The sequence below is a fragment of the Macaca mulatta genome, chromosome 1, assembly GCF_049350105.2.
Source record: "Macaca mulatta isolate MMU2019108-1 chromosome 1, T2T-MMU8v2.0, whole genome shotgun sequence".
NCBI classification, from domain to species: domain Eukaryota; kingdom Metazoa; phylum Chordata; class Mammalia; order Primates; family Cercopithecidae; genus Macaca; species Macaca mulatta.
Genome location: NC_133406.1, coordinates 220,073,687 through 220,099,384, shown reverse-complemented (window position 1 = coordinate 220,099,384; position 25,698 = coordinate 220,073,687). Strand labels below are relative to the sequence as shown.

Below are 25,698 nucleotides of genomic sequence, written 5' to 3'. Positions count from 1 at the left end.
AGGGTGAAAGATGGCCCAAATTTATTATTACATTTTTAAGCATGGCATATATTTCTCTGTGGACTAGACAGATTTTATCTGTATCAGTATTTTGTACATTTGAAAGGAGGAGAGAAAAGTAAAAATGACGAGGATTTCTTGGCCTTGCCTTAATCTGTGGGATTACTACTCAGATCATACCAACTCCACAGGGGTTCTAAGTCAAGGATGACTCCTGCTTTTCTTTCTCCAATATCATGATTCTGATATTCTACACAAAGGTCCACACCACTCTGCCCTTTGGTTATCCCCTGTATTAAGGACAAAATAAGTTGTCACTTTATAATTATACTTCTCCCTTCTCTCCCTAGCAACAGTCCCAAAATCTGATATAAGTAGAAGTGGCTGATAACATGGGTGGAGACATTTTTTATATTTATTTATATTAGCTAGAGGCAAGAATGGGAAACAGGTTTAAATCAGAATGCAAATTCTGATCAGCTAGTGGTGGCTTTCGTAATATGAAGGATCGTAAGATCACATCTAGTCTCAGCAAGATAAAGAATCATCATTAATGCTATCTGGCCTGGGTGGAGGAGAAATAAGAGGTAGGGCTTTGTTCACTTTCTCTAGTGATGTAGTATATTCCCTGTCGGAGTGAAACTTACAAAAGAGTAACTCCCTGTAGGAGTTAAACTTAAAAAAGAGAAAAGTAGTAGTAACAAAAACAGCACCTGGTAAGAGAAATGAGAAAAAACAAAACAAAACGAAACAAAAACAGCAGCAGAATAGCAGGGTCACAGGAAAAACGAAAGAGAAGAAAACACCAATATCTGAGCTGGGCACCTTACATAATTATTCCATTGACTCTTTACAACAAATCTACAAGGCAGGCAACATCCTCATTTTAGAGATCAAAAATGTAAGGCTCAGAGAGTTAAATGTATTTACTGTGGAGATGAGACTTGCTGATTATTTAGCATACAAAGACTAAATTTAATTGAATTTAAATTTGAATGGAGTTTGAATTCAGAATGGCTGATTACAAAATTGCAAGTGGCTGGGCACAGTGGCTCACTCCTGTAATCCCAGCACTTTGGGAGGCTTGAGGTCAGGAGTTCCAGACCAGCCTGGCCAACAGCGTGAAACCCCATCTCTACTAAAATTACAAAAATTGCCCAGGTGTGGGGACATGTGCTGGTAATCCCAGCTACTTGGGAGGCTGAGGCAGTAGAATCACCTGAACCTGGGAGGCGGAGGTTGCAGTGAGCTGAAACTGAGCCATTGCACTCCAGCCTGGGCGACAGAGTGAGACTCTGTCTCAAGGAAAACAAAACAAACAAACAAAAAGAAAAACAAAGCAAAAACAAAATATGGTTTGATAATCGGAATAAGGAGAAGAAGCACGTAACTGGCAATAGGACTTCTGTCCTTCCTCAGAACTCTCCCACTGAAAGTTTGCCAATTCAAGTTCTGAAAGTCCTGAAGCAAAAGCACTGACTTTACACATGTAAACAACAGGACATCCTTCCCCAGTCCAATTCCTTTAAAGACACTGGACCAGTAAGCTTATTATTATTTTTTTTTCCCACTCACCAGCCTTAGGTCTATTACATCTTGAAGCATGAACCGAATCCTAGATGAGGTTTTTCTTTCTTTCACAATTTTCTCCATCTGATTAAAGTACTGGTCCATACGTGGCTGCAAGAGACAAAATCATTAGTACTCCTGTCTGAGAAACTTAAATGTAATTTTCCCATGTTACAGTTATTTATTTATGTAGTTATCTATTTATTTTCTTAGAGATGGGGTCTCACTCTGTTGCCCAGGATGGAGTGCAGTGGCACAATCACAGCTCACTGCAGCTTAGACCTCTCAGGCTCAACCGATCCCACCTCAGCCTCTAGAGTAGCTGGGACTACAGGAACATGCCACCATGCCTGGCTAATCTTTTAAGTTTTTGTAGAGATGGGGTCTCATTATGTTGCTCAGGCTGGTCTTGAACTCCTGGGCTCAAGTGATCCTCCAGCCTTGGTCTCTCAAAGTGCTGGAATTTCAGGCATTAGTCACTGCGTCCAGCCCATGTAGTTTTTAAAATGGTCTAGGAATATCAATTTATAGCGAAAATATAATGTGGTACAATTTTTATTTTTATTTTTTTCAGACAGAGTCTTGTTCTGTCACCCAGTTGCGAGTGCAGTGGGTCAATTATGGCTCACTGCAGCCTCAGTCTTCTGGGCTTAAGTCATCCTTCTGCCTCAGCTTCCCAAGTAGCTGGGACCACAGGCATATGCCACTACACTTAGGTAAATTTTTCTGTGTGTATGATTTTTTTGAGATATGAAATCTCACTATGTTACCCAGGCTGGTCTCAAACTGCTGAGCTCAAGCAATCCTTCTGCCTCAGCCTCCCAAAGTATTAGGATTGTAGGTATGAGTCACTCTGCCTGGCCATGTGGTAGAATTTTCAGTTGTTCATATGACCACCTAAAATAAAGACTACATTTTTCTAGGCTCCTGGCAGCTGGCTTTGGTCATGTGATTAATTATAGGCACTAATATAAATGGAAATGTTATGCTATAGCTTCCTATGGCCTTCCTAAAGAGACCCAATGGGCTAGGCATAGTGACTCATACCTGTAATCCTAGCAATTAGGGAGGCCAAGGCAAGAGGATTGCTTGAAGCCAGGAGTTTAAGACCAGCCTGGGCAACTAAGTGAGACCCCTCATCTCTACAAAAAGTAAAACAAAAAGAAAAAAAATTGGATGACAGGGCAAGACCCTGTTACTTTTTTTTTCTTTTTTTTTTTTGAGAGGGAGTTTCGCTCCTGTTGTCCAGGCTGGAGTGCGATGGCTCACTGCAACCTCCACCTCCCAGGTTCAAGCAATTCTCCTGTCTCAGCCTCCCGAGGAGCTGGGATTACAGGCATGTGCCACCACGCCTGGCTAATTTTGTATTTTTAGTAGAGACGGGGTTTCTCTATGTTGGTCAGGCTGGTCACGAACTCCCGACCTCAGGATTTGCCCGCCTCAGCCTCCCAAAGTGCTGGGATTACAAGCGTGAGCCACCGTGCCCGGCCGACCCTGTTACTTAAAAAAAAAAAAGTGAGAGAGAGAGAGACACACACACACACAGAGAGGTGGTTGTGTCTTTTGCCCCTTTTCCTACCTTCTCTGGTGAGAGTGATTAGGACAAGGGTTACACTTTAGGAGTCACAGAATGTTAAGCTGAAAGGACTTACCTCTGAACTTTGTTTACATAAATAAGAAATAAACCTCAATCCTGTATAAACCACTGGGTTTTCTGTCACAGCTAAGCATAATCCTAGCTGAATTAGATGTTATGGAGCATTTCTGACATTATTTCTTTGAAACATTTCTAATTTCTATAACCTTAAACAGCACATATTATTATAGTATTTTTAATGATTTCTTATATTATGGTTAGATAGCTGTGTCATCAATTAGAGTATAAACTTTAGAAGCTACTGCTGGGTCTTCATTTCTGTATTACCCTTAGGCCATAGTAGTTTTCCTTTTCGTATTTCTGTTCCCAAATTGTCAAATGGTTACAGAAGAAGAAAAAAGAATATGAGACAAATAATCTGAAGAATCTACAAACTGGCTTTTACACAATTTGGGACCCTCCTCACCTCTGACTCTAATGGAAATGTAAGGAGCACGATGGTTGAACACTGACAATGAGATGGGCAAAAGAAGAAAAATAAACAGCCTAGACCTTTGGGACAAGACAGAACTATTTTGTTTGCAGTCTAAGTTCTTTTGCAACTGACAAGGAGCCTTTGTGAAGGTTTCTGAGCTTCTAGATTTTTACCTTTGCTTTTTCAAAGTCCAAGTCTTTGCCAATGGTGGTGAGCAGGCGACACAGGCACTCCAGGGATTCTTCATCATGGTTCTTTAGCAGCTTCACCACACAGTCGTGCATGATGGCTTCAGTCAGCATTTTGAGTTTAAAGAGTTCTCCAATAAACTTGATGTTGCCAATGGATCTCCGCCGGGCTTTGTCCTTGGCTTCTTCCAGTTCATCATGAAGCCTGGTCCTCTCCTCTGGCTGTTGTATAAGGAGGAATAATAGCATCTTGATGATGAAAGCTGTACTGCACAATAAACACTGAGATTCATGGTCTTTACTCTTTCTAGGGGTCAGATGCCTCGGAGAATCTAATAGCAAGTGTGAATCTACTCCTCAGAAAACTGAACTATACCCATCCATTTCAGATTTTTGGAATTCAGTGACCTCACTCAGGCTTAGATTGAATCGCTGGCATGGAAAATTGAGCTGTCCCCTATATTAGACACTAAAAGGAACAAAGCATTCCCCTAAACATTAATATGTTGTTTCAACATGAAAAAGGCAATAGGTCCCTCTTAAGGTAGCAGGGAGATGCTGTATCCAGCTTCCTGAAATTTCTACTTTACAGTGCTCAAAGTGTACAAGCACTGTCTTTCTATGAAAATACTTACAGCACTGGCAGCCTCAAGTTCTTTCTGCTTCTTCTCAAAGACATCATCATCTGCTTTATCTTTTTCAAACTCCTTCTGGCAACGGTTCAGTAGCAGCTTCCGGAAATTCACTGTGTTACCAGGCTTGTCTGCCATGGGTACTTTCAGCTACATCCAGACAGGAAAATAAAGAAAAGCAACAAGATTACTTAAATACATTACAAATATTTGTTTGCTTTATTGTATGAAATATGCTGACTGAACCACAGGCAAGCATTCTATAAGAGGCAAACAATATAGCTTCAGGCATTTCATGATTCAACAGTAATATGTTTTAAATTTTATTTAGAAAAGACAGACATTCCTCTCATATAAATGTACTTTTTTTTTAGCCATGCTTCTAGCTGACATGGAAATCCTTGTCATATCATTGCAACTATAACCCTGAACTTATCTAGACCTTACTTAAAAAAAAAAAAAAAAACTGTGTAGAGTTATTACTTCTTTTTTTAAGAAGTACCATTGTAGTAAGTATTTTGGTTTAATAGGACACACAGAAATGACATAGGACAAGGGAGAATTTGCTGGCTATCACAAAACTGTTGTAGATGAGATCCTTATTGCATTTATGCAGAAGTTGGAATACTGGGGGATTTTTGATATATCTTTCCATTGGGGAATGTTATAATGTTAGTACTTACCTTGACTATAAATACAGTATGTTTATTGCTTATTGCTTATGTGCCATGAGAATATACTAGTTCTCCAAAAGTTTGGAAGCAACACCCTTACAAGGTTTCCATCCAAATCCAACAATAATTGTTTTCTAATAGTTGTAATAGCTCAAGGTTACTTGTAACCAAACACAGAGACATTCTTATGAACATACTTAGAATATAAAGACAGTAGACTGCAGCGGGGATTCTACTAAAATATTCTAATGTACAGATGACATCCCTCTGAGCACCATTTTGAACAGCTATTTCATTATATGATACAACAGTTTTTCTGGGATCACAAAGCGGCTTCCAAAGTTCTGGAATGTATGCATGGTCTTTGCCCTATGTATAATGGAAGATCTTTGTGAAAATAGGGTACACTGCATTCATACTCATGAAATAATTAATGTTATCAACCAGAATGAACTTGGTCAGCTGCTGATCAAGGCTGGATGGCTAGAAAAACTTACTGAGAACTGAGGATGATGATGCTATAGAATATCTGTACTAGAACTGATGGCACACTCTCCAATGTATTCCCTATCATGTATGAAAGATCATTTAACAGGTCCAGTTATACTCAACCACGTGTTACATTGCATATTTCCTTTTGGTAGGAAACATTATCTTAGGAAGAGGGGAACATCTTCAGATAATTTTTAGACAACCAAAGAAAAGGCTACTGTATCCTTAACTCCAAATTTAGGCTACATAAATGCAAGCAACTATAGATCATTTCACAGTCAGGCCTACTCTAAAGTCACACAAGTCAGCCTTCAAGAAAAGAAATGCTACATGAAAGCAAGAGTTTTCCAAAGCAAAAGCCAAAAGTTGATTCTACCTTCTCTTATATAAGACCCAGAATACACAATAATGGACTAAGAAATACAAAAGAGAACCAAGAAGTATATTCAAAAGCAGGGTGGCATACAATAGAGCACCAACATGACATTAAATTTTAGAACTAAAGGTTCTAAAAATCAGCAGTTATATCCAATTTACTGCTTTATAGGAACATAAGTTAAACCAGCCACAAAATCCTAGCCAGCATCTTGGCATATTTACCTCCATCATCAGTATTGACATTAAGTGCATAACTGACTGATAAGAAAATAATAGTCCAGCCCACAATCTATCATCTCTAAAGAGATGTTTCCTACATTACAGATTTACTGTGTAGAAACTGGGAGAAATGAGGACAACAAACAACATGAAAATCTAAGCACTGCCATATGGTGAGAAGTGTAGGGAAGACTATTTTAAAAGAGCTGGGTTAAGGATCAAAAGTTTTGCTTACTTGCTGTGTAAACAAAGGCAATTCTTTTAATCCAAGTTTCAGTTTCATCATCTAAAACAAGGGAGGCACAGTCTCTATGTCCAACTGAGAGGGCAGCTTGAGCATTCAGCATAGAAGCACTTTAATAAGCCACAGAAAAGTAAGCTGTAACTGAAATCGAAAGAGTGCTGGAATCTGAGTCACAAAATCAGAAACTGAATCCCAGCTCTTTCATTTAATCTACTACGTGAATTTGAGCAAGCTACCTCATCGAACCTCAGTCCTTACACCTGCAGAATGAGATATTCCAAAATGATTATAGATTAAGGAACATGATAAAACAGCTGTTGAAAAGGGAGCTCTGGACATAGTCACAATCCCAGCTCTGCCATGTGACTTTGGCCAAATTACTCAGTTTCACCAAACCTCTATTTCAAAAATGGGGTAAGGTATTATATCTATCTCTTAGGAGGTGTTATTGGGAGGATCAAATGAGGTATCTAAGGAAACAAATAGTGGCTGACACACAGTAAGGGCCCAATAAACAACTAGTATAGCTATATTTAACACTTGAAGCTCCATTTGACAGGCCTATGATTAAACATTAAGAGTAACCTATATCGTAATAACATAGCTATCAAAGAAAGGATAAAGCAAAGTTAGCTCACTAAGCAATAAAGAGGAAATCACAAAATGCAAGAGAAACAAAAGTCTGCTATCCCAAAATGATGGTCAAGAGGAATTTCACATGAATAGGGGCATAAAGAACATGTAATCATGCATAAACTTTTCAGATATATTCACATGGAAGTATTGAAACTGAATAACAAGCAGAATGACTACAGATTTACAAAAATGTATCTCTGAATGAATGAATACCTAGCTACACAGCTCCTTGAAGACTTGTTTTGGAATGTGACCTTAATATCCTCTGGGGATGGTTGACAGGGCTGTAGAAATATGGAAAGGGGCCAGTGAGAACATATCCTCTGAGAATAGTGATTCATGGTGATTTTCTTTCTTTCTTTTTTTGTCCTTAGGAGATGGTAAATTTGATAGGGCTGTAAGTGAGAACTTGTCTGCTGGACACTGGGTGGTCAGGAGACCCACTGAGATTGGTTAGTTGGAACAGAACATGAAGAGTGGATATCTTAATCTGCTTGGGCTGCTATAACAAAATACCATAGACAGGGTGGCTTAAACAATGGAAGTTTATTTCTCACAGTTGTGAAAGCTGAGAAGTTCAAAATCAAGGTACCGGCAGATTAAGTTCTTGGTGAGGACCCTCTTCCTGGCTCTTAAACGACTGACTTCTCACTGTATCCTTACATGACAGGGAGAGAAACAGCTCAGGTGTTTCCTCTTCTAAGGGCACTAATCCCATTGTGTGGGCTCCACCCTCATGACCTCAACTAAACCTAGTTACCGCCCCCCACCCACCTCCTACACCTCCTAATACAATTATAGTAAGAGGGCTTCAAACTATTTTTCAGAGACACAACAGTGGACAAGGCAGATGCATGCAAATATGATCATGGATAATAGCAAGAATGAAAGGTAGTATGTGACAGTGAGAAAAGGATCTATTTAGACAACTACAATTTTCACTTAGTCCACGATCAACACTAAAATGTGTGGGTTTAAATGGGTTGTCTGGGACGGATTTCTTTTTCTCAGGGAGCAAGGGAGTCGGTGAGAATGTTTTAGTAAGGCTGCTTGATAAGCTGAATTCACTAGAAAGCACCTACCTTTTTATTTTTACACAGTAGTAAACAAACAATGTGGCATCAGTGTAATGACAGCCATTCACACACAGGTCACTCAGCAATCTTAGATATGAATGTTATCAGCATCAGGTAGTAATTTTCTTCAAGCAACGGGGCCTATACTGCTGACATATTTGTTAGTATTGAGGGTGGACATGCTTATCCCCAAAAGGATCAAACTGTAGAGAATCATCAAGGGCTCTCAGCAGTGCGGTAATTATGGTAATCAAACAGAAATGAAAATGGAATAAGTCCTGGCCTTGGCTTAGCATGTTCAGGATTTTCAGTGCTGTCTCAGAACATAAAGATGTTAATGGTAATCCATGGCCCAGTAGTAATTTTGCCCCCAAATCATGTGCTAGTATGAAGTAAAGTATTTGTAATGAATAGTATAATGTAAGCAAGTGACACCTCTGTGCTAGCTCTAAAACTCCGGTTTCTAGAGGATAGTTTACTCTTAAAAAAATTTTTTTTTTGGAGACAGTGTCTCCCTATGTTTCCAAGGCTGGTCTCAAACTCTGGGGCTCAAGTGATCCTCCCACCTGTCTCTTGAGTAGCTGGGATTATAGGCATGTGCCACTACTCCTGGCCAAGGACGGTTTGCTCTTAAATGTGAAGTAAATAGCAATACAGCAATTTTAAAACATTGTTTAATAAACCAACATAACGATCAGGCCCATGGTGATATACTATTTTCTATCAGTGGTTATATTATGATCTTAGGCAATTTAACCTGCCAAAACTGTACATAATACTCTGCATACTATGAACACATCTATCAAAATGGATCTCTGTTAGATATACCTGAAGAGGTATAGTTTTAGGATAAGCACATGATTCAAAAGGGAGTGGTCAGTTATGAAAGTATAAGTCATCTCTGATCATTTTTTTCTTCAACACATTATAAAATCTTCCATCAGGACAGTTACAAGTCCCTCCTTCTCCAGTTGACCGGCCACTCGCTGTTGCCCGCGGCCGACTTGTCATGTCTGCAATTCCAGGCTTTATTTTTTATGAGATTTAACTGCCTCTCTTTTTCTCTCAGTGTCTCTTCCTATTCTCGGTCCCGTCATTCTCCTCATGTTTTGCTTTTAAACACTTAAAGTGGCAATACTACAAGCTCTGTACCTGGAATAACAGTACACAGAATGCTTAAAAATCTGCCTTCAGTGCCATTCTTTGTAGCTGAAGTAGGCATGTCTCCCATAGCACAGATAAAATGTAACAAAACTACAGTCTCAGGGCATAAAAGAAACTCTTTCAAGTTGGTTATTCTTTCATTCAGGCATTTACCTACTCATTCACAACTATTACCTGCCAAGAATCATTCTAGGCATTGGGAATTCAGCAGTGAACAAAACAGAAAAAGTCCCTTCTCGTGGAGTTTATATTCTAGAGGGCTTCTGAGATGAGGATTCTCATTTCAATTATAATTAAGACAAAAGCAGAGCAATTTAAAATTGTACTTAAGTACAGATTTAGATACAGAACAACATTTTTCTTGTCCACTCTTTTCCATCTGCCACTTAATTCAGATGTCCTCCTCCTAAAAGAAGTGCTAAATTCTAGTTAAATGCTTTATTATTCATGAAGGAAGTCTCACAGACCTCTTCAGTCATTTCTAGTTGAACTAGCAGAAGCAGCAAAATACTCCAGAGGCGCAGCTGACCATCTCTTATGATTCCCTCTTAGTAGAGCTTGGTGGACACGGGCAGCTGCATATATGGATGGATATGTACATATGTGTGTGTATACGGTATTACAGAGCAACGAGGGAAAGCTGAATCCATTACATCAATTTCCTCTATAAATCTAAAGGAATCTTTCCTAAAGGCCTACCCTTTAAGACTTCATGAAAAAATTAACAAACAAAATAATTTTATACTCTAGGATTCACCTAATCACTGCAAAGTTACAAAAGAGGTTTTAAATGGAGGTGTGCAATCAATGTGAATGACATGGAAAGAGAAAAATGGCTTAACAACTGCTCTAAACAATGAGAACACATATTCTCCTAAATCTTACAATCTCAACAGTCTAGGCCAGGGTTTTTAAACCTCAACACTACTGACATTTGGGGTAGGATAATTATTTCTTGTGGAGGGCTCTCCTGCACACTATAGAAAGCTTAGCAGCATCCTCATCCCATACCCACTAAGATGCCATACGAATAACCAAGAAGGCCTCCAGACACTGCCAAATGTCCTGAGGTGGGGGTGGGAGGGAATGTCCCTGGTTGAGACCAGACTCCCAGATACTAGTTTAAATTTTTATTCACTGTCTTCAGTTTCTTTGATTCTGTTGGTAGGTATTATTTTTCAAGCTAATAATTACCTTAAGGAAATTTTTCTAAATGCCTGTGGTCTAGAGGTTTGCAAAATGATGTATACAGTAGATCTTTCCTGTCTGATTTCACAAGAAACCTTAGCATAGTAAACAGGGGCTTGAAGGAAATAAATCTGCTTACGCCTGCATTGTTGAAACATATACTAACAGCTCAATTTTGGGCATTTCACTTTTGGGCAACACTGGTCCGTGGACATGTCATCTTGAAAAAGCAATTCAGTAGACTCCATTTCTTTTCTTTTTTTTTTTTTGAGACAGGGTCTTGCTCTGTCACCCAGCCTGGAGTGCAGTGGTGCAATCTTGGTTTACTGCAACCTCCACCTCCTGGGTTCAAGTGATTCTTGTGCCTCAGCCTCCCAAGTAGCTGGGGTGACAGGCATGCGCCACCATGCCCAACTAATTCATTTCTTTTCTAACAGTACAAAATAAAATAGCACACACTCAGGTATCCATTGCCCAAATGTGTCAAATCTTAACATTTTGCCATACTTGTTTTAGATCTTTTACTTAAAAAAAAAAAAATCAGTGACTGTGTGTCTGTGTGTATACACAAATATTAGAGACAGGGTCTTGCTCTGTCACCCAGGCTAGAGTGCAATAGTGCCATCACAGCTCACTGCACCCTTAAACTCCTGGGCTCAAGTGATCCTCTTGCCTCAGTCTTTGGAGTAGCTGGGACTAAAGGTGCATGCCACCACACTCAGCTTTTTTACTTTATTTTATTTTATTTTTTTGAGACAGGGTCTCACTCTGCTCACCCAGGCTGGAGTGCAGTGGCCCAATCATAGCTCACCGCAGCCTTGACCTCTTGGGCTCAAGTGATCCTCCCACCTCAGCACCTGCCTAATTTTTTTCTATTTTTTTGTAGTGACAAGGTCTCACTATGTTGCCCAGGTTGGTCTCCAGCTCCTAGGCTCACGTGATCCTTCCACCTCAGCCTCCCAAACTAGGATTATAGGCATCAGCCACCATAGCTGGCCACTTTTTCAGATTTTAAGAAACTAAATATTACAGTAAAACTTAAAAGCCGGTAGTGGCTTTTAAGCTTTTCACTCTATTGCTTATTTTTGTTTTGAAAACTTTTTAAGATTCAGCTCAATTAATTATGAAAAAGCAAACTCCATAAACACCACCAGGTATGGTACCAGGTCAAGATACAGAACACTGAAAGCTTCTCAGAAGCTCCTCTTAAATTACCTTCCAAAGCACATCCACAACCCCCTCTCTGTCTCCAAAGTTATACAAAAGCCTTCTAGACTTTTATAATAACTTTCTTGCTTTTGTTTTACAAAGAAAACATGCAACCCCTAACACTACAGACAGGTATCCCCAAACACCCAAGTTAGTTTTTGTTTCATTTTTGAACATTAAATAAATAAATCATATAGTATCTTTTTGGGTCTGCCTTCTTTTACTCAAACTTACTCTTGTGAGAATCCATGTCCATGTAGTTGTACTTCAGATTCACTGTCCTTGTATAAACATGCTACAATTTATCCATTCTACTATTAACAGGCATTTATTCATGTTTTTTTTTTCTGTATAAAAAAATGCTACAACATTTTTGTATATATTTCCTAGCATATGAGATATGTATGTTTATTGGTTGTGTATATACCTAAGAATTAAAATGCTAGTTTTGGCAGAAAAACTTCAGCTTTAGTATATAATGCTAAACAATTTCCAAAGTGGCTGTTGCAATTCACATTACCATGACCAGTATGCGAGAGTTCTTGTTGCTTCACATGTATGTAAATCTCTGGTAAATGTAGCAATTTGGTGTTATTGCATAGTACATGAACATCTTTAACATTATTGCCCAATTGCCCTCATAAATGGTTGTATTCATCTTTAAAAGCATTTAAAATGGGATTTTTAAAAAAAATCTAGTGGGGATGAATTTTATAGAACTATAGTTTATCTTTTCTTAGTTTATCACTTCCCTAATAATGAATAACATTGAATGTCTTTTTTTTTCCCTTAAAAAAAACACAAAAAAACGAGATACATGTGCAGGTTGTACAGGTTTGTTACATAGGTATACATGTGCCATGGTGGTTTGCTGCACCTACTGACCCGTCCTCTAAGTTCCCTCCCCTCAACTCCCACCCCTAACAGGCCCTGGTGTGTGTTGTTCTCCTCTCTGTATCCATGTGTTCTCAACGTGAAACTCCCACTTATGAGTGAGAAGATGTAGTGCTTGGTTTTCTGTTCCTGTGTTACTTTGTGGAGGATGATGGCTTCCAGATTCATCCATGTCCCTGAAAAGGACATGATCTCATTCCTTTTTCTGGCTGCATAGTATTTCATGGTGTACATGTACCACATTTTCTTTATCCAGTCTATCATTGATGGGCATTTGAGTTGGTTCCATGTCTCTGCTATTGTAAATAGTGCTGCAAAAACACACACATGCATGTGTCTTTATAGTAGAATGATTTATATTCCTTTGGTTAAACACCTAGTAATGGGATTGTTGGGTCAAATGGTATTTCTGGTTCTAGATCCTTGAGGAATCATCATACTGTTGAACTAATTTACACTCCCACCAACAGTGTAAAAGCATTCCTGTTTCTCCACAGCCTTGCTAGCATCTATTGTTTCCTTTTTAATAATCACCATTCTGACTGGCATGAGATGGTATCTCATTGTGGTTTTGATTTGCATTTCTCCGATGATCAGTGATGCTGAGCTTTTTTTCATATGTCTGTTAGCTGCGTAAATGTCTTATTTTGAGAAGTGCTGCCATTGATTATCTTTTCTAAAGTTTATCAACCAATGGATTTTCATTTCTATGAACTACCCATATTTTTATTGGGCTGTTTTTTTCCTTACTGATTTGCTTCTTTTTCCTCCTTAATTCTGGATTCTAATATTCTGTCAGTTAATGCACTCCAAACATACTCCTAGGTTGTAGTTTTATCTTTGTATTTATTTACAGTATCTTTTGCCGCACCAAAGATTATAAATTTTAACAGTCAAATCTTACACCTTTATCCTTCATGTTTTGAATCTTGCTAAAGACATCTTTCCCTACTCAAAGTTCATGAAAATAGCCTCCTCGATTTTCTTATAAAAGGTTACCTTTTCAAATTTAGATATTTAATAATCCTATAATGTTTGATGTGTGTAGTAGGATCCTATGATTCTATGCTCACTGTTACTATTTTATTTCAGTCTCTCAATCCCTCAAAAGTAATCAACTATGGTGTTAGAAGTCAGGACAGTGGTTACCTTTTTTGCTTTCCCTGAGACTGAGTCTCACTCACTCTGTCACCAGGCTAGAGTAAGTACCATGGTACTATCATGGTCCACTGCAGTCTTGACCTCCTGAGCTCAAGGGATCCTCACATCGGAGCCTCCCTAGTAGCTGGGATTACAGGTGCGTGCCATCATGCCTGGCTAATTTTTCAATTTTTTATTTGTAGAGACAGAGTCTCATGTTGCTCAGTCTGGCCTCAAACTCCTGGGCTCAAGCAATCCTCCTGCCTCAGCTTTCCAAAGTGTTGACATTACAGGTGCAAGCCACCGCACCTGGTCCTAGCTGCCTTTAGAAAAGAGTAAAGAGTATTGAATAGGGTCTAAGGTGTTGCTGATATACATTGAGCTGTACAGTAATGATCTGTATACCCTTCTGTAAGCATGTTGCATTGGTGTGTTGAAGCTGGTTCATATTGGTTTATGACAGACAACTGTTTAACAGTAATTTTGTGAGTCTTGTCAAACTGTCAGTAGATTACAAATAGTCCTGAGGACAGCATTTACATCATTAAATTTGGCAAATGCAACAAATGAAGAATTTCAACCCAGAAAGCACATATATTAGTCATATTTCAACAAAAAAGTTTCAAAGATTAAAAACATACATGAGAGAGATAAAAGTCAGGTGCAGTGGCTAACGCTTATAATCCCAGCACTTTGGTAAGGACGCAGGAGGATTGCTTGAGCCCAGGAGTTTAAGACCAGTCTGGGCAACATATTGAGATTCTGTCTCTATTAAAAAATTAAAGATTAACTGGACACGGTGGTTCGTGTTTATGGTACTAGCTACTCAGGAGGCTGAGGTGGGAGGATCATGTGAGCTCAGAAGGTTGAGAAGGCAGGAAGTCCAGATCCTGCCACTGCACTCTAGCCTGGGTGACAGAACAAGACAAAAAGGAAAGGGAAGGGGAAGGAAAAGAAGAAAGAGGCCAGGCATGGTGGCTCACATCTATGGTCCCAACACTTTGGGAGGCTGAGGCAAGCGGATCACTTGAGCTCAGGAGTTCCAGATCAGCCTACAACATGTCGAAACCCTGAAACACTACATTTATAAAAAAATACAAAAATTAGCTGAGCATGTGCCTGTAGTTCCAGCTACTTGGGAGGCAGAGATGGGAGGATTGCTTGGACCCGGGAATTTGAAGTTGCAGTGAGCTGTGATCACGCCACTGTACTCCAGCCTGGGATACAGAGCGAGATCTTGTGTGGGGAAAAAAAAAAAAAAAAAGGAAGGGAGGGAGGGAGGCAAACTCCAGAATACAAGGATAAAAGAACACGAGAGACAGAGAGAGAGAGGTAGAGGCAGCAGAGGGAGGGAGGGGAGAGAGAGAGAGAGAGAGAAAGAGATGGTTGAATAAGTTACGGTATATGCATATTATGAAATATTATGCAATTTGTATAAAAGTATGAGTAAAATATATCTGTAATGACCTAGAGGGCTGCCCAAAACATTTATTAAGTTAAAAAAACAAAAAGGCAAACTGAAAATAATTTATATAATTCAATTAAAGCAAAACCAAAAAAATACCTCTTTATACATACACTCATATTTTCATATGATTTTATAAATATGAAGAAAACTGTAGATGATTACATCAAAACCATTCACAGTGACTATCTGATAGGGAAGGAAGATTAACTGCTTGGGGCTGCAAGCAGACAGTAATAACTGTATTAACTATACCATTTGACTTGTTCAAATAGGTTGTTATCTTATAATTTAAAATAATCCAGGAGGCCAGGAGATGGCTCCTGCCTGTAATCCCTGCACTTTGGGAGGCCAAGGCGGGAGGAGCACTTGAGCCTAGGAGTTTTTGAGACCAATCTGGGCAAATAGTGAGACCTCATCTCTACTAAAAATAAAAAAAATAGCCAGACCTGGTGGTGCTGTGTGCCTACAGTCAAGCAGGAGGATTGCTTGAGCCCAGGAGTTTGAAGCTTCAGTGAGCTATGATCACAATACTGGACTCCAGCCTGGGCAACAGAGCAAAAGACCTTGTCTCAAGCAAAATAAATAAACAATCCAATAAAGTTTTCAAAAGTCTCATAAGTGGGTGGCTTGTCTATAATTTCTTCCTATTCCAATCCAATTTGTACTTATTGCCAGATCATTTCAAAAGCCATTTTCATCAATATCACTCCTCCACTAAACTGCCTGAACACCACTTAACTGCCTATCTGATAAAATTCAAAACTGGGAAAGGGCACTGAAGTGTGATCCAGAGGATCTGGGATCCAGTCCTAATTTTAATGAGTGACCACAGGATGCCATGGCTACCACAATGAAAATGAGCTCCCAGAAATGGAAAATTAGTTTGCTTCCATAGAACTATGGCACATCAGGAGACACTATGGCAAGTGATTGAGTTAAATAATCCCTGATTTGGATTCTAGCAATGCCACTTACTACTTATATCACCCCGAGCAAGTTATTTTTCCTTTTTAAGCTCAGTTTTTGGTTCAAGAAAGTGGGGCTGACCTTTCAGAGTTAGAATAACCATTAAAAATAATATGTATACATAAAGCCTCTACCCATATTTCAACTTAGTAGGTGCTGAATAGATTATTTTTATTATAATAATAATCATCCTCATTCTATAGCGAACATTCAAAACCTTCACAAATTGGACCTAAAAGGTCCAGTATAGTTTCAGTTTATTTAGGGTTAACTACAGGACAAACACTGAGCTAGAAATTTTGTAATCTCATTTTTTTAAAATTAATTTTATCCTTATAATATTGTAAATGGTATGAATTAATCTCATTTTATGGATTAAAAACAGGGGCTTAAAGACATTGGTAACTATTCTAAGGTCATAAAGTTAGGAAGCGGCAGAGTAGGAACTATTTTATCTTATCTTAATTTTATTTTATTTTGAGACAGAGTCTCACTCTTATCACCCAGGCTGGAATGTAGTGGTGCAGTCTCTGCTCATAGCAACCTCAGCCTCCCTCCTGAGTTCAAGTGATTCTCCTGCCTCAGCCTCCCAAGTAGCTGGGATTACAGGCGCATGCTATCATGCCCGGCTAATTTATGTTACCACACCCAACTAATTTTTGTATTTTTAGTAGAGACAAAGTTTCGCCATATTGCCCAGGCTGGTCTCAAACTCCTGACCTCAGCCTGCCTCAGCCTCCCAAAGTGCTGAGATTACAGGCATAAGCCACCGTGCCCAACCTGGAATTTCATTTTAAAGTTTAAATGTTAAACCTAGAGCTGTGACTCCAAAGCCACACTTACTGCTTCAGAATTGAGCCTGCTTAGAATATATTCTTTCTTCTCCAAATGTGTATTCCCCATTATCTCAGGTCCAACTCAAACTCTATTTGCTTTGTAAAAGTTTTGTGGCTCTCCCACCAACATACTGTTTTTTTTTTCTTCCAACTTATTTTTCAGTCTAACCATCCATTCAGGCATTAAGATACTGCTACATCACACAATACCTTTTAAGTATTTTTTTTCTTGGAAATACTTATTTTCAAAATGGATTTTGAGTTCCTTTAAGACAGAAGATGTGACTTTTCCAAACCCCAAAAGACTTACCTACCTTTGACATAGGTAGTCAAAACTATTGGTAGAATGAGAGAATTTTGCATTTTCATAGCTTGTTTCTAAGCAGCAAGGCACGACAACGAGTTGTAATAATTAAGAAAAAATCCAAATGTTAAAGGACAGACATTTCTGACACAAGTACCTTGGTAACAACAGGAAGAGAAAACACAGATGATACATGGCAGTTTATGATCGTGGGATAGAGGACAATGAACACTAATCAGAAGCTCTTTGGTCTCCCTCTCTGTCTTGCCCTAGATTTGACAGGCTGTGGAGATTAAATGGCTTCAGACAATGTAAACAGAGAGAAATCTAACAGTTTCTATGACATGAAATTATCAGCTTTGAAATCTTTTTGACTACAGAACAACTATCCTTTCATTTTCACAGAGATTAGAATTAGAATCAACGTGTTTTTAAATTTCAAACTTAATTAAATGTGAAAGCATGCATTTGCTTGCTTTCCATAAGAGACACACAGGAAAAATTTGTTGCCTATGACAATAATTTTACATTACTAATTCAAACCTGACTCAATCTTTCTTATGTTGAATGGGCCCATCTCATGTCCATTTCAGTACAGACTTCATATCCCCTACAGAGGGGAGTATACGTTTTAATAAAGCAAGATTGTCTTTATATAATGAGGATATATCAATAAATACTAAAAATATATTCTCCCCTTTATGTTGCCCCAATAACACTTCTGGGAAGAATGTGTAGTGAGGGGAGAATATACCTCTTGAAGATTTCTGGTTTTACTCCTTCCTCTCTTCTTACCGTTACTAAACATCGACACATGTTTGCGTAAGCCACAGAGAAACTGGGTTCATCAATAGCCTTCTCAAAGACCAGGTCAATAACTCCTTTCAGCCGCTCCTCTGTATCAACAGTAAGTCCTGACACTTGCTTCATCAGTTGATTGAACATCTGTGGTGTCAATTTATTTAAGATACTTCGAACTTTTCTAAAAAGCTCCTAGAAGGGCCACAAAAAAGAATAGCATTAGAGTAACTTAGAGTAACTGTGACAATATGGTACTTTCTGTAATGATTAATTTTTAAAATAATGTATAAGTTCAACTTCTCAAATTATTAACAAGGACTGTGAACTAGTTATAGAAATAATTAATCTATTTTAACAAATAGTCAGAAATTACCTTCTTTTCACTACTGAGGAGAATTCTAGAAATAGGTATATACACACTTAGCTGGTGGGAGCATTATCTGTTAACATTTCTAAGGGCAATTTGACAATGTGTATCAAAAGCTTTAAGATTGTGTATGTAACCTTTGAACCAGTAATTATACTTTTAGAAATATATTTATATTTAGCGATACGTAAAAATATTTTAGCCACACTAATTTCCATCATAATAACCCATTACAGAAAATAACTTTGATGTAAAAAAATAGAAATTTGTCTAAATTATGGTATAATATAAATAATGGTATGAAATACTAGGCAGGAGTCTTTTAAAATAATGTTATAAAATCTCTATTTAAAAAAAAAAAAAAGGAATTGAAGATCTTCCTAGACTAGTAAAAGGAGATATACAACTCCACTTAATGGTGAAAGGCAAAATGATTTTTGCCCCTAAGATTGAGAATAATGCAAAAAATGTTTCTTCTCACCATTCCCATTCAACATCATAACAGAGGTCCTAATCAATGCAATAAAGCAAAGAAAAAGCAATAAAAGGTATGTAGATTGTAAAGGAAGAAATAAAACTCTATGCAGAGAAGATAAAATTGTCTACATAGACAATCGTAAGGAATCTACAAAAAGACCAGAATAAGTCAGTCTAGCAATTGTAGGATACAATGTCAAAATGCAAACATCAACTACTTTTCTATATATTACCAATAAATAACCAGAAATTATTTTTTTAAAGTACCATTTACAGCAGCACCAAAATCTATAAAATGTTTAGCCAAAAAACTAACAAAAGGTCAGCAGTGGTGGCTCACACCTTTAATCCCAACTTGGGAGACTGAGGTGGGTGGATCAGTTGAGGCCAGAGGTTCAAGACCAGCCTGGCCAACACGGCAAAACGCCATCTCTATTAAAAACAGAAAAATTAGCTGGATATGGTAATGCATGCCTCTAATCCCAGCTACTCTGGAGGCTGAGGCACAAGAAGTACTTGAACCTGGGAGGCGGCTGCAGTGAACTGAGATTGCATCTCTGTACTGCAGCTTGGGCAACAGAGAGAGACTCTGTCTCAAAAAAAAAAAAAAAAGAAAGATGGAAAAAAATACAAAAACTATAAATCACTGAAGGAAATCGAAGAGGGCTTAAATAAATGAAGATATATATCATGTTCATGTATTAAAAGATTCATTATTGTCAAGATGTCAGTTTTCTCCAAAGTGATCTACAGATATATCATAATCCAAATCCTAATAGGGCCTTTTGTTTTTTGTTTCGGGTAGAAAACAAGGAGCTGATTCTACAATTTATATGAAAAGATACACACACACACACACACACACACACACACACACACACACACACACACACAAAAAAAAACCCTAGAAGAGCCTAAACAATTTTGAAGAAAAAAAAGAAGTTGGAGAATTGAATTCACACAACCAGATTTCAAAACTTTCTATATAAAGACAGAGTAGTGTTGGCCAGAGGACAGACATAGCTTGATGAAGAATGTAGAGTCTAGAAATAGATGCACACATATATGATGAACTGATTTTTAACAAAGATGCCAAAACATTTCAATGGAGAAAGGATAATCTTTTCAACAAATGGTGCTGTAACAGCTGGACATCCACAAGAAAGGGGAGAAAAAGAACCCTGACCTATTATCTTGTACCTTGTACAAAACTCAACAAAAATTGGATCACAAAACTAACTGTGAAACCTAAAACTATAAACTTCTAGAAGACAACACAGTAGAAAAACGTTGTTTTCTTGGGTTTATGCAAATATTTCTTAGATATGACAGCAAAAGCACAATCATGAATGAAAAGGTTAATTCAGTATTATCAAAATTAGAAACCAGCTGGGTACGGTGGCTCATGCCTATAATCCCAGTATTTTAAGAGGCTGGGGTGGGTGGACTGTTCGAGCCCAGGAGTTTGAGACCAGCCTGGGCAACATGGCGAAACCCTGTCCCTACAAAAAATACAAAAATTAGCTGAGTACGGTGGCACGCACCTGTAGTCCCAGCTACTTGGGAGGTTTAGGTGGGAGGACTGCCTGAGCCAGGGGAGGCTGAGGTTACAGTGAGCTGTGATTGTGCCACTGCACTCCAGTCTGGGCAACAAAGTGGGGCTATGTCTCAAAAAATAAATAAATAAATAAATAAATAAATAAAAATAAAAATAAAAACAACTGCTCTGTGAAAGACACTGCTGAAAGAATGAAAAGAGGCTGGGTGCAGTGGCTCATGCCTATAATCCCAGCTCTTTGGAAGGCAGATTGCTTGAGCTCAGGAGTTTCGACACCAGCCTGGGCAACATGGCGAAACCCCATTGCTACAAAAAATACAAAAATCAGCTGGATGTGTAGTAAGCACCCGTAGTTCTAGTTGTGGGGCTGAGGCAGGAGGATTGCTTGAGCCTGGGAGTTCAAGGCTTCAGTGAGCTGAGATCATGCCTCTGCACTCCAGCATGGGTAACAAAGGGAGACTCTGTCTCCAAAAAAAAAATTACATACACACACACACACACACACACACACACACAAAATCATTTATTAGCTAAGCTACAGGAGTTCATGCCTGTAATCTCAACACTTTGGGAGGCCAAGGCAGGAGGATTGCAGGAGGCCAAGAGTTCAAGACCAGTTTGGGCAACACTGCCTCTAAAAAATTTTTAGGCCAGGCGCAATGGCTCACACCTGTAATCCCAGCACTTTGGGAGGCGAAGGAAGGCGGATCACTTGAGGTCAGGAGTTCCAGACTAGCCTGGTCAACATGTGAAACCCTGTCTCTACAAAAAATACCAAAAAATTAGCTGGGTGTGGTGGGGTATGCCTGTAGTCCCAGCTACTTGGGAGGGTGAGGTCGGAGAATCGTTTGAACCCAGGAGGCGGAGGTTGCAGTGAGCTGAGATCGCATCACTGTACTCTAGCCTGGGCGATGCAGCGAGACTCCGTCTCAAAAAAAAATAAAAAATAAAAAATAAATTGTAACAAATTAGCCAGGTATGGTGGTCCATGCCTATAGTCTCAGCTACTTGGGAGGCTGAGGTGGGAGCCTAGGAGGTTGAAGCTTCAGCGAGACACCATCGTGCTACTGCACTCCAGCCTGGGCAACAGATTAAGACCCTCTTTCAAAAAAAAAAAAAAAAAAAAAAAAGCCTGAGATGGTAGCTCATGACCAGCCTCGGCAACAGAATGAGACCTGGTTTCTACAAAAAAATTAGCCAGGCATTGTGGCACATGCCTGCAGTCCCAGATACTTGAGAGGCTGAGGAGGGAGGATCGCTTGAGCCCAGCAGATCAAGGCTGCAGTGAGCTGTGATAGTGCCACTGCACTTCAGCCCTGGTGACAGAGTGAAACCCTGTCTCAAAAAAAAAAAAAAAAAAAATCTTTTCACTGTAACTAAATATCTAGTTGATGTCCACTAAATTTTGTGTTAGGTACAAATGAAGCACAAAGCAGTTATTGCCTTCCACAGAATCAAAATCTAGTTGCAGGGACAATACATTTAAAAACGAAGTGATAAAGCAAGTACTAGGGTTGATTAGAGACCAGAAAGGGGAATAGTTTAGGTACATGAGGTCAGAGGCACTGGATTAGTCGAGGAATGCCTTTAGAAGGAAATGAGGGCCGGGGGTGGTGGCTCACGCCTGTAATCCCACACGTTTGGAGGCTGAGGTGGGCAGATCACCAGTTCAGGTGATAGAGACCATCCTGGCTAACATGGTGAAACCCGGTCTCCACTAAAAATACAAAAAGTTAGCCAGGCGTGGAGGCACATGCCTGTAATACCAACTGCTTGGGAGGCTGAGGCAGGAGAATCGCTTGAACCCAGGAGGCAGAGGCTGCAATGAGCCAGGATCGCACCACTGCACTCCAGGCTGGGCGACAGAGCGAGAGAGACTCCATCTTAAAAGAAAAGAAAAAAAAAAAGAAGGAAATGATAATTGGGCCAGATAATAAAGGATAGAAAGAGCTGGCTAAAGGGAAGAAAAAAAAATAAAGGAGATATTTGATGAAAGAGAAAACACTTTAGGAAGGAATTGTTAATGAGGATTTTCTAGCCTGCTAATTGAGAGAACACGCTGGAAATATCAGAAGACTAGCCTTCTCTGGTTGTGAGTGAAAATGACATATTGAACGCTAGGTTAAAAAGCTCGAATGGAAAGACAAAAATCAGTGTTTCAGGTAGATGACTCAGGCAGCCTCAGTAGAAATGTTGTTAACAGAGGAGAAAGAAGAAAGAGAATGCAGGGAATCCTAGGGGTAGAAGCCCAGACATGTCCTGAGGCAATGATTTCCTAGAAATGCTTCAAGAAGATGAGAATAAGGTCATCAACAGTGGTCGTTCATAATGCTGATTTAAATGATTTAATATAGTAGTAGGAACATAAGGAAAGGCAACAAATCAAGTCCATATTTAAAAGAAAGTGTCAAGAAAAAGAAGGTTGTACTGGCTCTGTAAAGGAATTTTAATAATTCTCCATTGGATTTCTTTTATCTACTTACTAAAGAAAACCTATTAATTAATGCTACCTCATATCAAGATAATTATTGTTTCTGAAATAAGACTTAATAATGGAGAGAACTCTGTTATAAACAAGCAGATTACAAGTTATAACAACTGGACTATTCTTTTATGACGCTTGACAACTTTTGAAGCTTTAGTTTCCTCATATGAAAAAAAAGGGTAACATCTATTTCCTCATTATAGGTACAGTAAGAATTTAATAAAGTAAGGCACTAATCCAAGTGCCTTAAATACATCTTCACTGTCAATTATGAAGATCCAGTAGGAAGTTTTAACTATCTTCATACAGGCCATTTAGGCCCATTATCATTAAGCATTTCTCAGGGAGATTGGAGAGAGGGACAAAGAAGGCTTTTTTTTTTTTCCCTCCAAAAAAGGTTGAGATATGTTGAAATGGAGAGAAATGTAGGGACTTGATCTCAGCAATGTGAAGAAGGATGTCCTTAGGAACCCTGTGGCAAATGTTTGGGGATAATCACTACAGAGATAAACAAAAGCAAGCCGCCAATTACAGTTTGACAGCACGGCTAGTTGACGGATTGCTTCATCTTCATCTCTGTTTTGTATTAACTACTCTGTGGGTTCGCTTATTTACTGAACAATTATTTACTGAGAATTTACTCTCTCGAACAGTGGTCCCCAACCTTTTGGCACTAGGAACTGGTTTTGTGGAAGGCAATTTTTCCACAGACCAGGGTTGGGGAAGAGGAACGTGGTTTTTGGGATAAAATTATTCTACCTCAGATCATCAGGTATTAGTTAGATTCTCATAAGGAGCGTGCAGCCTAGATCGCTTGCATGTACAGTTCACTCCTATGAGAATCTAGGGCTGCCACTGATCTGACAGGAGGTGGAGCTCAGGTGGTAATGCTCTTTTGCCACCACTCACCTCCTGCTGTGTGGCCCAGTTACCAACAGGCCACCGACTGGTACTAGGGGTTGGGGATCCCCTGTTCTCTGAGGTTACGTGATGGAACTGAATCAGAACGATATCTAAGGCCCATCTCCGCTCTCAGGGACATCATCATACTGAGCACTTAACCAAGCTCCAGGAACCATGCCAAATGGTTTATATTATTTCATTCAATCTTAACACTGGCCCTATGAGGCACTCAATGTTTGTAACTTCATTTTATAGTTGAGATTAAGAACCTGCCTAACAGAGTCAGGATTCTGCCTCCAGACCTGGAACTTTGAACTGCTACACTTAACTGTTCATGGTGAGAGAAAAGATATATAAGGAATCAAGATGCTCAAAAGTTAGTAGGTGATCTGTGATGCTTAGCTCTGGTACAAGTGTGAATTTTAAGAGACTCCAGTTTTGGTGCCTAGAAGCAAAAACATCTGAAGTCGCAGAGGTAACCTGGGGATAGGAATTGACATTGTGTATAAAGCAAAAGATGAATAAAGGCTTTATATAATCTGACACATAAAAATTAATTTTGTGTCAATAAAATAAATCCATTCAATTTATCCTCATAATTCTGAGGGCAGGATATGCATAAAAAGATTCAAAGAATTAAATTTTATTCCAAAAGCCTTCAAAACAAGATGAGTTTCTAAATTCTAGCTTATTGGCAATGAAGGCCTGACAAAGAACATAAAGCAATGTAATAATTAGGATAAATAGGATAAAGAGACTCAATCACTGAGAATCTAAAAATGTATTTTAAAGAAAAGCAAATATTAACTTAAGCCTGAATTACATAAGTCTATGACACATGAAACCTCTAGACCTGGAAACTATTCTGAAAAAACACACAAAAAGCAATTTCAAGAGAAAACAGTAGGTTGTCTGGCATCCATAATGGCTTTTAGAATAATTCTTTTAATAGGAAAACATTATACAAAGTCTTAAACTGATTATCTCTACAAACATTAGCAAAGCAAAATAAGTTTGAAGAAAATCAACATAATTTCAAAACAATGTCAGGATATGCTTTTGTTCTCACCTGGGTTTTAATGTTTTCGGGATCATCGGCTTGGCTGTCTCGTTTTTGGCTGGGCTTCCAGGCATTTTCTGCCTTTTTTAGGTGTACATCTTCTTTTACAGAAACTGTGATAATCTTTCTTGGTTCTCTTCTTTGGCCAGGTTGAGATCTTCGTGGTCCAACATTCAACAACTAGGACAAGAATATTACAGCTATTCAGAGTACTTACAATTTATTGTCTTTGCTGTGCTGTTCAAGTCAAGCCTGATGACCACACCAAGCAATGCTAGACACTCAAGCTGGATGTAATCTTTTTGCGGGGTAAAAAAACAACCTCAGAAGACCATCAATGTAATATTCTCCACCACTACAATTTTTGAACAAGAGGCCTTTTTGAACAAGATGTTTGACAAAGCTGTCACTTCTAATGAGAAAGACTACTTCTAACTGAAGCTTTATCTTTTATTAGTTGCATAACTGTGGACTGGTCACTTCAATAATTACAAAAATTCAAAGGTAGTTATCATCCCAGTTACAAATCTGCTAAAATTGCGTTTCTACAATCCCAGGGTAAAATGCAAATATAACATCAACACTAAGCCTTACTGTAGATCATAAAATATTCCACTTGATATGTTGGGTCAGAAATACTAAAATAAACTCATTATATATCATCGATGAGAGTCAAACTAAATTACTCCCTGAAAAAA

At 38.7% G+C, this 25,698-nt stretch overlaps 1 protein-coding gene and 1 long non-coding RNA gene across 33 annotated transcripts in view; both read right to left on the bottom strand.

Moving 5' to 3' along the window:
- The window catches only part of EIF4G3 (eukaryotic translation initiation factor 4 gamma 3), a 375,758-nt gene that overhangs the window by 48,645 nt on the left and 301,415 nt on the right, over nt 1-25,698 (bottom strand). For all 32 annotated transcript variants that reach the window (XM_077971386.1, XM_077971367.1, XM_077971281.1 and 29 more), the window contains 5 exons: nt 25,010-25,180; nt 18,145-18,342; nt 4,465-4,611; nt 3,815-4,051; nt 1,576-1,680 (listed from right to left, as the gene is read on the bottom strand). In XM_077971386.1, coding sequence (XP_077827512.1) covers nt 1,576-1,680; nt 3,815-4,051; nt 4,465-4,611; nt 18,145-18,342; nt 25,010-25,180 — 858 coding nt within the window. The remainder of the gene's footprint in view (nt 1-1,575; nt 1,681-3,814; nt 4,052-4,464; nt 4,612-18,144; nt 18,343-25,009; nt 25,181-25,698) is intronic.
- Nucleotides 11,943-15,044, bottom strand: LOC144335683 (uncharacterized). Its single transcript, XR_013406740.1, has 2 exons — nt 14,527-15,044; nt 11,943-14,032 (listed from the first exon to the last, which is right to left on the bottom strand). It is a non-coding gene; the product is annotated as an uncharacterized LOC144335683 (long non-coding RNA).